Below are 13,206 nucleotides of genomic sequence, written 5' to 3'. Positions count from 1 at the left end.
GTAGTAATAGCTGCATAGTGTTTTATCATATGAATACATTTTTAGTTAACTCTTCCCTTGCCATGTACACTATGGTTATTCCTTTTTCTTTTTTTCTTTCTTTGTTGTTGTTTCCTGTTAAGGTCATGCTGCACTAAGCATCCTTGTACTATTGTCTTGGCAAGTATTTGTGGTTATGTTCATGGGATATATTTCTAGCAGAGAGATTGCTGTATCAAAGGAAGAATATGTATTTTAGTGTTGATAGATAATGCCAAATTGCCCTCTGGAAAGTTTGTGCCAGTTTCTACTTGCAGCAGCGGTACATAAGCATGCTAATTTCTCCCTTACCCTCAGTAGTGCTTGGTATCATCAGACATCAATTTATGCCATCTAATAGAGGGAAAAAGTGGTCTCCTACTTTAATTTTTATTTCTTTAATTATAAGCGAACACTTACCATTTGTATTTTTATATAAGCTGACTGTTTATATTCTTTTTTGTTTTCCTTGTATTTTTTTCTTTATTCACATGAGCCAGGTATTTTATAGCTACTTGAGTTGATTGTGAACCTAATTTTGAATGTATAACAAACCGAATATTCCATTTTGTTGATTATCTGTGGTTGGGTCACTTCTAGGTTTGTTTTGTGTTTGTATCTTCATAAAGATGGCTCCATTTCTTCATTTGAATGAAAAATAACAAGAATTTCATAAGCTCAAAGGGTAGTAATATTTTCATGTCTTTATGTAATACAGAAATGTAAATGTATTACATTTAACCAGTTTCCTTCAAGACTGATTTTGCATTTTCTCTAACTTGAATGTATTTTGGTTTTCATCCAGCAGTCTCCCAAGAAGTTTAACTCTCTTCTACCTTCTTCTACGGAGGAGGAAGAAGGGGACACTTGCACAATATGTTTGGAACAGTGGACCAATGCTGGAGATCACCGGCTCTCAGCATTGCGCTGTGGGCACCTCTTTGGGTATAAGTGCATTTCTAAATGGCTCAAAGGACAGGCACGAAAATGTCCCCAGGTAAAGACTATAGTTAAGAACTGTCCATGTGTACAGTCAACACGTTAAGTCAGGAGGATTCCTAGAACCACACTAATTGTGTCCTGTTGGGCTCCTTAGTGCAACAAGAAAGCCAAGCACAGTGACATCGTTGTCCTTTATGCCCGAACCCTGAGAGCTTTGGATACTAGTGAACAGGAGCTCATGAAAAGGTAGGTGGCAAGAGTCTGCCTAACTGGAATATTTCCTTTTGGTTCCTTGTAGGCATATCTGAAAAAGGAGGTATGAGTCACTTTTAGTGTGGTTCTGAGGCTTTCCTTGGGCTATGACTGAGGATCTCTGGGGATCATTGACAATCTGTCTCACAGTGTGATTTATGATACCTATCTGATCATCTGAAGGGTATCTTCATGGTTTGCTGAATATAGCATTAAAAATGATGGTCTGGACTAACAAATAATTGTGACTTCAGCTTGCTCAATGAATGTAGGCTCCAGGACTTTTGCTCTAACCCCTGAGAAAGAATAGAATAGAATCCCAGAGAAAGAAGTCAATGCGCAGTAAAACAGAACGGAGAAGTGGAGGATGAAGGTCTCCTTTCCTGAAAGAGAGGGAGATGGAAGAAGAGCAGCAGGTGGTAGACTGTGCCACTTGTTCCTCTGTGTGCTTGGCACTTCTCATAAGCCTCTGCTTTTAGGGCCTGTGTGTTGTGTGCTGATTGGAAGAGGTAGCTCTGCAGGAGCACTTAGGTGTGTGAACTTGAGGTCAGCTTTAAGACTAAAGGTAGTATGACCTAGGGAGGCCAGGACCATGGCGTGTTAAGCCCTCCTGAATTCAAAAGTCATAGAGAAACTTTATAGCCATACAGTAATACCTCACACCTCGGCTGGGGCAATAGACCCAACCAGAAGGATATCCTGGATTTTTTGTAGCCTGTCCAGATTCTTCCCTAGGGGTTTTACGTTTCCTGCCTGCCTCTGCTACTAAATATTGTGAACACTGAATCCCGTCTTACTCTTTGTAGCCAATTCATGGCCATCTAGAACATTCTCCAAATCTCAGTCTCCTTGTCACTAGAGTAAGCTTAAAGATACTTTTTTTTTAATGAGGATTTTTGTTTCTTGTGTTGCTAAGCCCTCCTGTAGAAGTTCTCTACACAGAAGATTCATAACTGAAGCTTTGCACATGGAATATAATGCAAGAAATTATCGGGATTTTGGAAGCCCATGAACAGTTGCTAATAACAATACTTGTAAAATATGCTTTAAGAACATTAAAGATTAATTGGGAGAGTGCAGGGATGTGGGTTCTCTTGTGCATTACTGGTAAAAAAATGTACAAGCACAAACATTTAGAGAAGCCTTTGGCAATATGCTTCAGAAGCCTTAAAAGTAATTCTGCTTCAGGCATTTATTCTAAAGAAGCGACCTAGATGTGTTCAAAGATTTACTTAATCAGACTTTTCATTTAGTTAATAATCCAAGCTGAGAGGATTAATTGGTTGACTAACTCTGGCATATTCGTGTGATGGAATACTGTACATTTACTAAAACTGATGTTAAAGGGCACATGATATGCTGTCATGTGAAAGCACATTGTTAGTATGATTATATTTTTGCAAACTAGACAAAGAAAATACTCCAGGTTAGTCACTGAGGAGTGGAATTACAGGTGGTTTTAGTTTTACTCCTTTTTTTTTTCATTCTCTCCAACAGATACTTATTTGTAGCTGTTAGAATGTCAGCTACATGGAGGGGGAAATTTTGTTGAAAAGGCATGGTTATTGCGTGATTGTATGTAAAAATGTGCTGACTTCTACAATCAATCAGTGTGCTCCCTAGCCTCTGGAGAGAAATTTCAAAATGCCAATAAATATAGACTGATAGAATGAAGACCCAGGCACTCAAACTTTATCAAATCTTCACATTTGCCATATTTGTTTCGAGCCTTTTAAAAAATGTATTCTTATAGACAGAATAGATGCTTCCTTGTGCACTAAGTTCTCAACTCCATCTATGAGGATCTATGTCTATAAATCACATACAGTGTGATTTAAAAAATTTTTACAGTTTAGGCAAATATTACTGGATTATAATTTTTCTTCTGTAGCTTGAGTTTTTGCTTAATACTCTTTTTAGGGCACATATCCTGGTTGGTACATGTAGCTCTAGTTGATTCATTTCAATTTCTATAGCGTATTCTAGTTTTCTAATTAGAATATACCTGTATGTATTTCATATTAGTGGACAGTTAGGTGGTTTCCAGTTTCTGTTAATATAAACCATGCTTCAGAGAGATAGGTGAGAGTTTCTTTAGGTCTAGAAATGGAATTGCTTTATCATAGAGTACATGTAATTTCAGCTTTACTAGATGTTGTCAAACTACTCTTCCAAGAGGCTATTCTAATTTATATTTTCATCAGCAGCAATGTAAGAGATTTCTCATTTTTTTATACCCTCACACACTTTATATTATCAGACTTAATTTTTGCTAGTTTTCATGGAGTGAAGTAGTATTTAATTTACATTTCCTCAATTGCTAATGAGGTTGAACGTACTCTTCTATAATTTGTGTTCACATCTTTTGCTCATTTATATTGAGCAAAATATTTTGTTGTTTCTTACTGAGTTATCATTCTTTGTTTTCCTTATACTGTTGGTTCTATACATTGCACATGTCATCTCCCAGTCTATGACTTGTCTTCTTAACTTGTTTGTGATATCTTTTGTTGAAAACAAGTTTTTAATTTTAATGTAGTCATTTCTCAATCTCTCATTTTGTGTTTTTTTGTCTCTACTACTTCATGATCATAGAGACGTAATATCTTCTTTTAAAAGCCTTTAAAATTTTTGGTTTTTATACAAGTTTTTAATCTACCTAAATTTTAGTTTTATGGATAATCAATTGTATTAATTACTAAAAGGTATATTTCTGTATAAATTTCTATTGCTACCTCTATCCTAAATTAAGTTTCTATATTGTAAATGGACTACTCTTTTGTTCCATGGTGTGTTTGTTACTTCTTGTTCCAGTACTTCAGTTTATAATTTATTATGGCTTTAAAATACATTCTTGTTTTTCAAAATTGACTTTGCTATTCTTGGCACTTTGCTCTTTCATATTAGTTTTAAAATTAGTTTGCTAAGTTCCATGAAAACCTCTGAGATCTTGACTGAAATTGCATTAAACTTTCAGAGTAACTTGAGAAGTGCCATCTTCGAGATTTTTAGCCTTTCCAGCCATGAACATTATATAATATCCTTTCACTTATTCACTGTTTTCTTGTGTCTTTTACAAGTGTACTTTGCTTCATAAAGGTCTTACATACCATTTAACTCTATTTTTAGATTGCTATTGTTAGAATTGCTGTTATGAATGAATTTTTTTCTGTTACATTTACTGATCAGTTAACTGGTGTATATGGAACGCCATTGATGTAACTTTTTTGATCTTGATTCCAGCACCCTTGTTGAACTCTGATATATTAGTTTGTGGGTTCCATTGAATTTTCCATGAATATTAATAAGAGCAGCTTTATCCCTTCCTTTCCAATTTTCGTCTTTTTTTCTGTTCTCTCTCATTGGAATAGAAATCTCTTTTTTTGTATTTCATATTTCAGAGCATACGGATTTATGATTTTTATTCCTGGTAAATGTGTCCTTTCATTATATATTGTTCTCTTTATGTGTATTCATCCTTTTTAATTCTAATTGGTCTTTTTTTAACATTTGCCTGGTTTATACTTTCTATCTTTTTAACTTTAGCTATTTAATTTGAAAAACTGATGAACAACCAATACCTTATTTTCCTTTAATCCAATAGGTAACTTAAGTCTTTTAACAAGTCATTTTACTCTTTTATAATTTGGCTCTACCTCAAGCAGTGAGCTTGGCTCTAATCTCTCATTTTGCATTTTTTGCATTTTTAGTCCCCATTCCCAAGTAAGAGACAAATTCCTGGCCATCACTGCCTACTTCAACACTGAGACCCACCCCAGTAGGCTCATGAGTTCAGGCCTGCCTGCTACTTTTCTGTAGTATTTATGGACTTGAGAGATTTTTCTCTTGTTATATTTCATTCACTGTCATGACATATTTGCAGCATAGTATCACAGCATGAATTTACTGTGCCATGTTGATGAGAAGTCTTCTCTTGCCTTTCTGATCTCCACCTGTTACTGGCTTTCCCCCTCTAGTTCCTTACAGAAGGAGCAGATGCTAAGGAAGCAAGCTGAGTTAGAATCAGCACAGTGTCGGCTCCGACTTCAAGTACTCACTGATGAATGCACTAAGCTTCATAGTCGTGTCCAGGTAAGTTTGCCTTTTCTAATCCAAAGAACTTTTGGAATAAGGATTGGGAAGACATCTAAATGTTACTTAGGTTCATCTCAGATATGAACAGGATTTACCAAGTTTTTCCGGAAGTAAACATAATCAACTCTTTCTGATTAGGGTTTACATATTTGCTTTATAATGAATTCTACTCCATTTCTGAATTTTTAAAAAATTGAACAGCTACCTGATAGTTCAGAACTTGTTTAAGTCCTTTTACTTCCTTGAATCAATAAAATGAGAGTTTTAGACAAAATAACCATTAAGGACTTTCAACCCTAATACTCTGTGATTCTGTGCTCTCCCTATTTCAATTGCTTGTTGAAATATTGTGAAAACTACAGCAGTTCTTTAGGAATCATGTTCATATATAAAGGATAAGAAATATCTTTGTATTAGAAATATCTTTGTATTAGATCAAGGAATTGTGTATGAAGGAAATGCCAAATGAAAAAGCTTCATATTTACAAGCTCTTTTTCATTTTAGGACTTGCAAAAACTTATTGTGCAGCATCGGGATCAGATTTCACAGCAACCCAGGGGTTCCCAAGCACGTTCTCTAAGCTGCCTGCCCTCCAGCCAGAGCCAGCACAAGTACCATTTCCAGAAGACCTTCACAGTGTCTCAAACAGGAAACTGCCGAATCATGACATTCTGTGATGCCCTGAGCTGCCTGGTAGTATCACAGCCTTCTCCTCAGGCCTCCTTCCTTCCAGGTGAACAGTCCAGAGCCTCAGCTTTCATGTTCATTATTGGACTTTATTTATTTCTCTCCTCCCTTTCTGGAGAATCCAGTACTCACTAGTAGATGAACACTGTCCAGAGCCTAGCACTGTCCACAAACAAAATCACCTTTTCCTAGTTGGTTTCCTGTTAATAAGATACTTTAGAGAGTTGCAAAGTTGTCTTTACTGTCTTCATTCTGTAAATTTGTTCACCAGAAGGACAGAAATACTGAACCATGATAAAGTGAGAGAAGATAAGGTACTTAGAAGTGTGGATTACTGGTATAGGCCAAGGTTAAGGACATCATTCCCTGTATGTCCTGCTCAAGCACAGATTCATTTTGGGCTAAAAATATTTGAAAAAACACTACCCCAAGTAGTATAAGTTAAAGCAAGATTTAATGCTTATTTTCAGTAGGGTTCAAATTGACAAATTCCAAATAAAAGAATTTGAGAACACATTAATTGTTTTATTAATACTATGCTAATCTACTCTTTTTTGTGTGCTTTTTAAGCTTAATTTTAGGTTTTCTTAATGCTGAAAACCAAATTTCCTCACGTTCCCAGTGTTGTAGATGTTTTTTCTTACTGTCTTCAGCGTATGATTTCTGCCAACTGTCAGGTCCCTTTGCTTTAGCCTGATTTCCTGTCTCCCCACTTAGCAGTTCCATTCAGATCCTTAAAAACTATGTCCCCCACACTTGGGTGTATACCAGATTGGTAGTGAAATCCCTAGATTATATCAATTTCTCTGTTCACTAATTTTAGCTATGAGTTGAGGCTATCCGGAGATTCCAATTGAGGGGAAAGTAAAAGAATTGTTTATAATGTTCCTATATCCCATTCAGATTTTTAATAAAAAGATTTATCATCAAATAAAACCTCCATAAAATAGGAAAATACTTATTTCTTCCAGTTATTTCCCATATTGGAGGTGATCTGTTCTTTTTCTCTTAATATATGTATTCTACTCTGCAAAGCTATAGGTCTTCCTGATAGACTGATGGTGCTAATTTCTACATGTTTCCTTTAATGATTTACTATGCAAATACTCATGTTCCCTTGTTGATTTAAAGCCTATAGTTTCTGTGTTTATTTCTCTGGCTCTTCTAATTCTGTTTCAGGAGAAAACACAATAAACTTTCTCCCATTTGGTTCCCCAGCAAAACAGAGGTGTGATTCAAAGCTGTCTTGAATCTAGGATTTGACAAATTCTGTTACTGTATAACTCAGATAAAATAGATACTTGGTAAAAATAAATGTATTATCATACTGTGATAAGAGTAACAAATAAATTTAAAAGGACAAGTTTTTGGTTTTCTTTTCCACTGTTGAAATGATATACATTGATTAGGATACTTGATGTCATCTATTTTCATTCTATTTTAGACAACTGTAGCATATTTTGACCACCTGATACAGAAATTACTTATCTCCATTCTTTATTGTTCATTATCTCTTATACATCGTGAGTGTCTGTGGTTCACATGGAATAGTCTCTCTCTCTCTCTCTCTTGCTTTCTTTTTTTGAAGTATAGTCAGTTTACAATGTGTCAATTTCTGGTGTACAGTATAATAATTTAGTCATACATATATATACATGTATTCCTTTTCATTTTCTTTTTCATTATAGGTTACTACAAGGTATTGAATATAGTTCCCTGTACTATACAGTATAAACTTGTTGTTTATCTATTTTATATTTATTTTTATATTTATATTATTATAATATAAATACTATATATATTTATATTATTTATCTATTTTAGTAGCTGCAAATCTCAAACTCCCAGTTTATCCCTTTCCACCCTCTCCCCACCCTGGTAACCATAAGTTTGTTTTCTGTGTCTATGAGTCTTTCTGTTTTATAAATAAGTTCATTTGTCTTTTTTTTTAGATTCCACATATAAGTAATATCATATATTTTTCTTTCTCTTTCTGGCTTATGTCACTTAGAATGATGATCCCCAGGTCCATCCATATTGCTGCAAATAGCATTTTATTCTTTTTTATGGCTGAGTAGTATTCCATTGTATAAGTATACCACAACTTCTTTATCCAATCATGGGTCAGTGGATGTTTAGGTTGTTTCCATGTCTTGGCTATTGTACATAGTGCTACTGTGAACATGGGGGTGTGTGTACCTTTTTGAATCCCTCTTGTAACAACTATTATTGAAGTATAATTGATGTACAATAAACTACACAGACTTAAGGTGGTGTACCACTTGATGAATTTTGATATATGCATACACTCCTGCAACCCATCACCAAAGTCAAGATAATGAACGTACCTATTAACCCTGAAGTTTTGCTCATGCCCTTTTGTAATGCATCATCCACCTGTTCTTCCCTCCTCTGCTCATCCCCAGGCAGCCACTGATCCAGTTTCTGTCACTGTAGATTAGTTCATATTTTTTAGAATTCTACATAAGTGGAATCATACAATGTGCTTCTTTTTATCTGGCTTTTTCCAACGTAAGTTTTTTAAGATTATCCATATTATTGTGTGTATCAGTAGTTCATTTTTTTTAACTGCTGGTTAGTATTCCCTTATGTTTATACACTGGTTTATCATTCATCTGTTGATGGACATTTGGGATGGGATATACTTTTTAAAATAAATTATAATCCCAGGGAATTTTTATTTTCTTAATTTGACTAGTTTCCTCCCAGAGACTTACATGGCAAGTAAGGTAAACAAAGGAGCTACTTGAATTGGTGGTTTGCTTTGGCCTAAATTGACTTTCAGTGATGTTTCACTCTTTTATCTTTGGCAGGCTTTGGTGTTAAGATGTTGAGTACCGCCAACATGAAAAGCAGTCAGTACATTCCCATGCATGGCAAACAGATACGTGGACTGGCTTTCAGCCGTCAATCCAAAGGCTTACTTCTCTCTGCTTCCCTAGACAACACTGTTAAATTGACCAGGTGAGTGCTTTGTGAGGAAGATAGGTTCTCAGTTGCCTAGTGTTGAATAGCGTGGAAATTAGTATTTGTGGTATGATGACCTTGGCTTTTGGGGAATGGGGTGGGAGGCGTCCAAGGCATTGTCTTCTGAGATCCAAGTTCATTGAATTTAAAACGTATTGCTTTTAAAAGTGGACACAGCTGGTTACAAAACAATGTGTGCTGTTCTATTTCTTTAAAATAAAGTTATGAAATGTAGATGAGACTAACCCCTAGAGTTGGTGAAATGACAGTATGAAAGGCACCCTGGTACCTGACACCATGGAATCACCATTTCGGCCTGGGACTGCTTTTCCTGCTCTGTTCCCTGGATCATTCTTCCTAACAAAAATGCTCACCAGGAACTCATTCCCCTGGGTGACATGATGACTTCTCTCATCAGTAACCCTCAGTTACTGCGTTTTATCTTTCATATGCTCTGCAAGTGCCATGAACCAGATCTGAGTATGCTCCATGCCTCTGTCTTTTAGAAAGTAGATCTGATCAGATGTCTTTTAGTTGGCTTCCTGTTTAATTTCTGCAGCTAAATTTGAGGGACATCATGATAACTCTATCAGGCCTGATGTACCCTTTGACTTTTCAAGAATGCTTTAGCTTAATGGTACATTGAGTTTTGGGGTAAAATTATGTTTTTGTTTTGTTTTGTTTTCCTTTTTTTTTTTTTGGTCGGGGGGAGGTATTTAGGTATATTCGTTGATTTATTCTTAGAGGAGATACTGGGGATTGAACCCAGGACCTCATGCATGCTAAGCATGCACTCTACCACTTGAGCTATATCCTCCCCCCAAAATTACGTTTTATATGTATCTATATGCTATGATTTATCCTAGCAGTGTTGAAAAATAAGGGGAGAAAAGAAAGGTTAAATACCAAAGTATTATTAATAACTACCTCTGGGTGGTGGGTTGTAATTTATTTTTTATTTTTCTTATACATGTTTTCTAATTTTTCAACATTAAATATTGATTCCCTGTGTAATCGGTAGCTATGGAGAAGGTAACAGGATTAGGGAAGGGAATGTACTGTTTATGTGTCCCTTTAGCTTACTCTTTTACTTCCTTATAGCTCAAGAGGAAAACCTGTATCCCTAAAACAAATATTTTGGAATTCAAAGGAGTTTTCTGGGCAGTCCTAGGGGAAATTGAGAATCCAGATACTTTGGCTGTGTGGGCATGTACTTGAAGGATCATCTTTGAAATGATAATCTTTGTATCTTTGCTCTTTATTTGATTTTCTCAATGCATAGTTGTAAAAGTCTTTTGTAACTCCACAGCCTGGAGACAAATACTGTGGTCCAGACTTACAATGCTGGGCGTCCTGTCTGGAGCTGCTGCTGGTGTCTTGACGAAAACAATTACATCTATGCTGGACTGGTCAACGGTTCAATAATGGTGTACGACCTTCGAAACACTAGCTGTCATATCCAGGAGTTAGTACCTCAGAAAGCTAGGTAGGGAGCCACTCACTCTTTTCCTGTAGGTAGGAACTTTCTACTGGACTGTTACTATTCATCCTCTCTTTTGAAAGTGTTTTACAGTCGGTCAGAATTCCTCACAGAGGGCAGTTCTTTGAATCCACTGATATATTCTCATTTCAGAATCAGTAAGATTCTTTGAGTTTGTGTTGATGATATGATAGAAAGTTCTGGTACCAAGTATAACCAGATTCATAGAGTCACTCATCACCCAACATGGCAAAATGAAGTCAGATCTGTGTTCAGAACCCAGCTCAACTATTTACAAGCTGTGTAACCTTGGTCATGTTTCTTGGCCTGTTGTGAGCTTCATCTGTAAAATGTGGTTAGTGTAGACTTGCTTTAATACCCACATGTCTAATACACAGGAGGAGATCAAGTAAAGAGTAGCCCAGTAAAAAGTGATTTGAAACTTCCCCAATCCATATCTTAGACCAACTTGGTCTAAGGACACCATATTACTGTGGTTTTTCACTTAAAATCCAGTTACAGAGTTGGGAGGTTTGTGAAGTTGGCCCAAGTTCTAAGGGTGGGTAGCCACCATCACCGCTTAGGCTTTTCACAATGTATTGGATGCCATTTGGGGATAATACTCTTTTGGAGACATAAAGTTTTCCTAAAGAGAGGAGTCTGTGACTTAGGCCAAAATGAGAAGTATTTTGAGTGAGAATTTCCATTTCCAATTTAAATATATATTAAAAGTGGAGCAGAGGAATCTAAACATAAAATATTACTACAGTAATAATTATTTACTGAAACCTAGGCTCAGCACTGTGGGTTTTTTTTTTCATATCGGGTGGAGTGGAATGATGCTTCAGTGGTATGGTCCATGGTCCTGAAGGTGAGTGATGTAAATTTATACAAATATGAACTCCAGGCAAACAAGCTAATTGCCACTGATGTAGATGGATCCACAGAAAGTAAACAATAAAATACAGCAAATAGCAAGGAAAGAATTTTTTATGTATTCATTTTTGTTTTAGTTTGCTTAGATTAGCTTCATTGTGACAGGGAAATGAAATAAAGCAAGCAAAGTGATCGCTTTGGCATTCTGAGCAGAAATGAACTCATAGGAACATAGTCTGTAGGCTAATATTTCTGAGAGAGTTCTTGGCATGCAGTCCAGGTCATATGCTTACAAAAAGATACTTAGAAAATCTCTAAAGAAACAATCCTGTTTCTGAATTAAAATGTAGTTGTTTTAGACTGTATTTTAATTGAAGAGGATCTGTCAACTAAAGCTTGGAAAATTTATTGTATTAGATGTGTAAGCTGTGTTTCCATACCGACTCATCTTGTGTATGTGGTTAACCCCATTTCCAGAAGCTTCACACCAGTCAGTCTTCCTTGTGATTGTGATCTTTTTTTTTTTTAACATTTTTTATTGATTTATAATCATTTTACAGTGTTGTGTCAAATTCCAGTGTTCAGCACAATTTTTCAGTTATTCATGGACATATACACACTCATTGTCACATTTTTTTCTCTGTGAGTTATCATAAGATTTTGTGTATATTTCCCTGTGCTATACAGTGTAGTCTATTCTACAATTTTGAAATCCCAGTCTATCCCTTCCCACCCTCCACCCAGTCTTCCTTGTGATTGTGATCTTGTACTGTTAAATCTCCTAGCCCATTTTTTTTTCCTCATTGCTTTTAGAGCATGTGGTGCCTCTGAAACTGGATGCAGAATCTTATATATATGTATGCCCTTCTGTTTCTACAGAGTGGGTTGGTAGTTTTTATCAGATGTCAGCAAATAGTGATGCACAGAAGGTTTTTAACCTCTTCTGTAGAGGTAGGAATGTGCTCTAGGGCTCTTGGTAGTGGGGTCTGGAGCAGTCCAAGTATTGGAGGGTGAGGCATGCTTTCCTTTCTTTCCTTTCAGATGCCCACTGGTGTCCCTGTCATACATACCCAGAGCTGCCTCAGCAACGTTTCCATGTGGTGGAGTGTTGGCTGGAACCTTGGAGAACGCTTCCTTCTGGGAGCTGAAAATGGGCTTTACTCATTGGCCTCATGTGCTGCCCATGGAGCCTGGAGGCTGCATAGACTTTCAGACAGAGAGCAGCACCCGGCACTGTCTTGTGACCTACAGGCCTGGTGAGTATTGGGATGTCCTCATGGGACAACGTCCTTTGGTTTATTTGGGAGCAGATTGGTAGAGGGGAGGAAAGGAGAGCTTGCCCTAGCCTTCAGGTGGTCCTGTTAGGCCCTTCACAGACTACAGCTCCTGCTCCTATAGTGAGGATGGTGGCCCCAAATTCTTCCATGGAGCCTACCTCTCTGCTCCTCTCTTGTGTGAACTGAGGCATACTTTGAAGTGAATTAGCCATCCTAGGAGCCCCTATGACTTAAGACAATAGTGGAATGAGGAGACCTGCTCTTCAGGCCATTGAGCTACTCTTAGATCAGTTTCATGTCTTTTCCTTGCCTCTCATTTCACTTAAAAGGAAGGCCCAGATAAAGGCAGCCATATATAGATTGGGCCCAGACTAGGGTGGTATCTACTGCTCCTTATTTGGGACCAACAAAAAGAGTAGATGGATATCCATGGTGGCCTAGCCAGCTGAACTTCTCACTGCCTCCAGAACTGGACTGCAACCTTTGATGACCAATTATGCTTAAATTTGCAGTTTTTTTCCTAGCTGACAGATATGACTCTAGATTCCTGATGAACTCTGCTGATGGTCAGGCAGATGTTCTGTCAGATA

The 13,206-nt window shown here is 36.8% G+C and overlaps 1 protein-coding gene across 2 annotated transcripts in view; it reads left to right on the top strand.

Moving 5' to 3' along the window:
* Positions 1-13,206, top strand: part of RFWD3 (ring finger and WD repeat domain 3) — a 33,879-nt gene that overhangs the window by 16,101 nt on the left and 4,572 nt on the right. Inside the window, exons 5-11 of one of the 2 annotated variants that reach the window (XM_014554642.2) lie at positions 827-1,015; positions 1,115-1,206; positions 5,190-5,304; positions 5,813-6,041; positions 8,830-8,980; positions 10,293-10,469; positions 12,381-12,595. In XM_014554642.2, the coding sequence (XP_014410128.2) occupies positions 827-1,015; positions 1,115-1,206; positions 5,190-5,304; positions 5,813-6,041; positions 8,830-8,980; positions 10,293-10,469; positions 12,381-12,595 (1,168 nt within the window). Of the gene's footprint in view, positions 1-823; positions 1,016-1,114; positions 1,207-5,189; positions 5,305-5,812; positions 6,042-8,829; positions 8,981-10,292; positions 10,470-12,380; positions 12,596-13,206 lie in introns of both variants that reach the window. The other variant, XM_006179210.3, reaches the window with a different exon arrangement.

The sequence above is a fragment of the Camelus ferus genome, chromosome 9 (assembly GCF_009834535.1).
Source record: "Camelus ferus isolate YT-003-E chromosome 9, BCGSAC_Cfer_1.0, whole genome shotgun sequence".
In the NCBI taxonomy this organism is placed as follows: domain Eukaryota; kingdom Metazoa; phylum Chordata; class Mammalia; order Artiodactyla; family Camelidae; genus Camelus; species Camelus ferus.
This window is presented reverse-complemented; position numbering and strand designations above follow the sequence as displayed.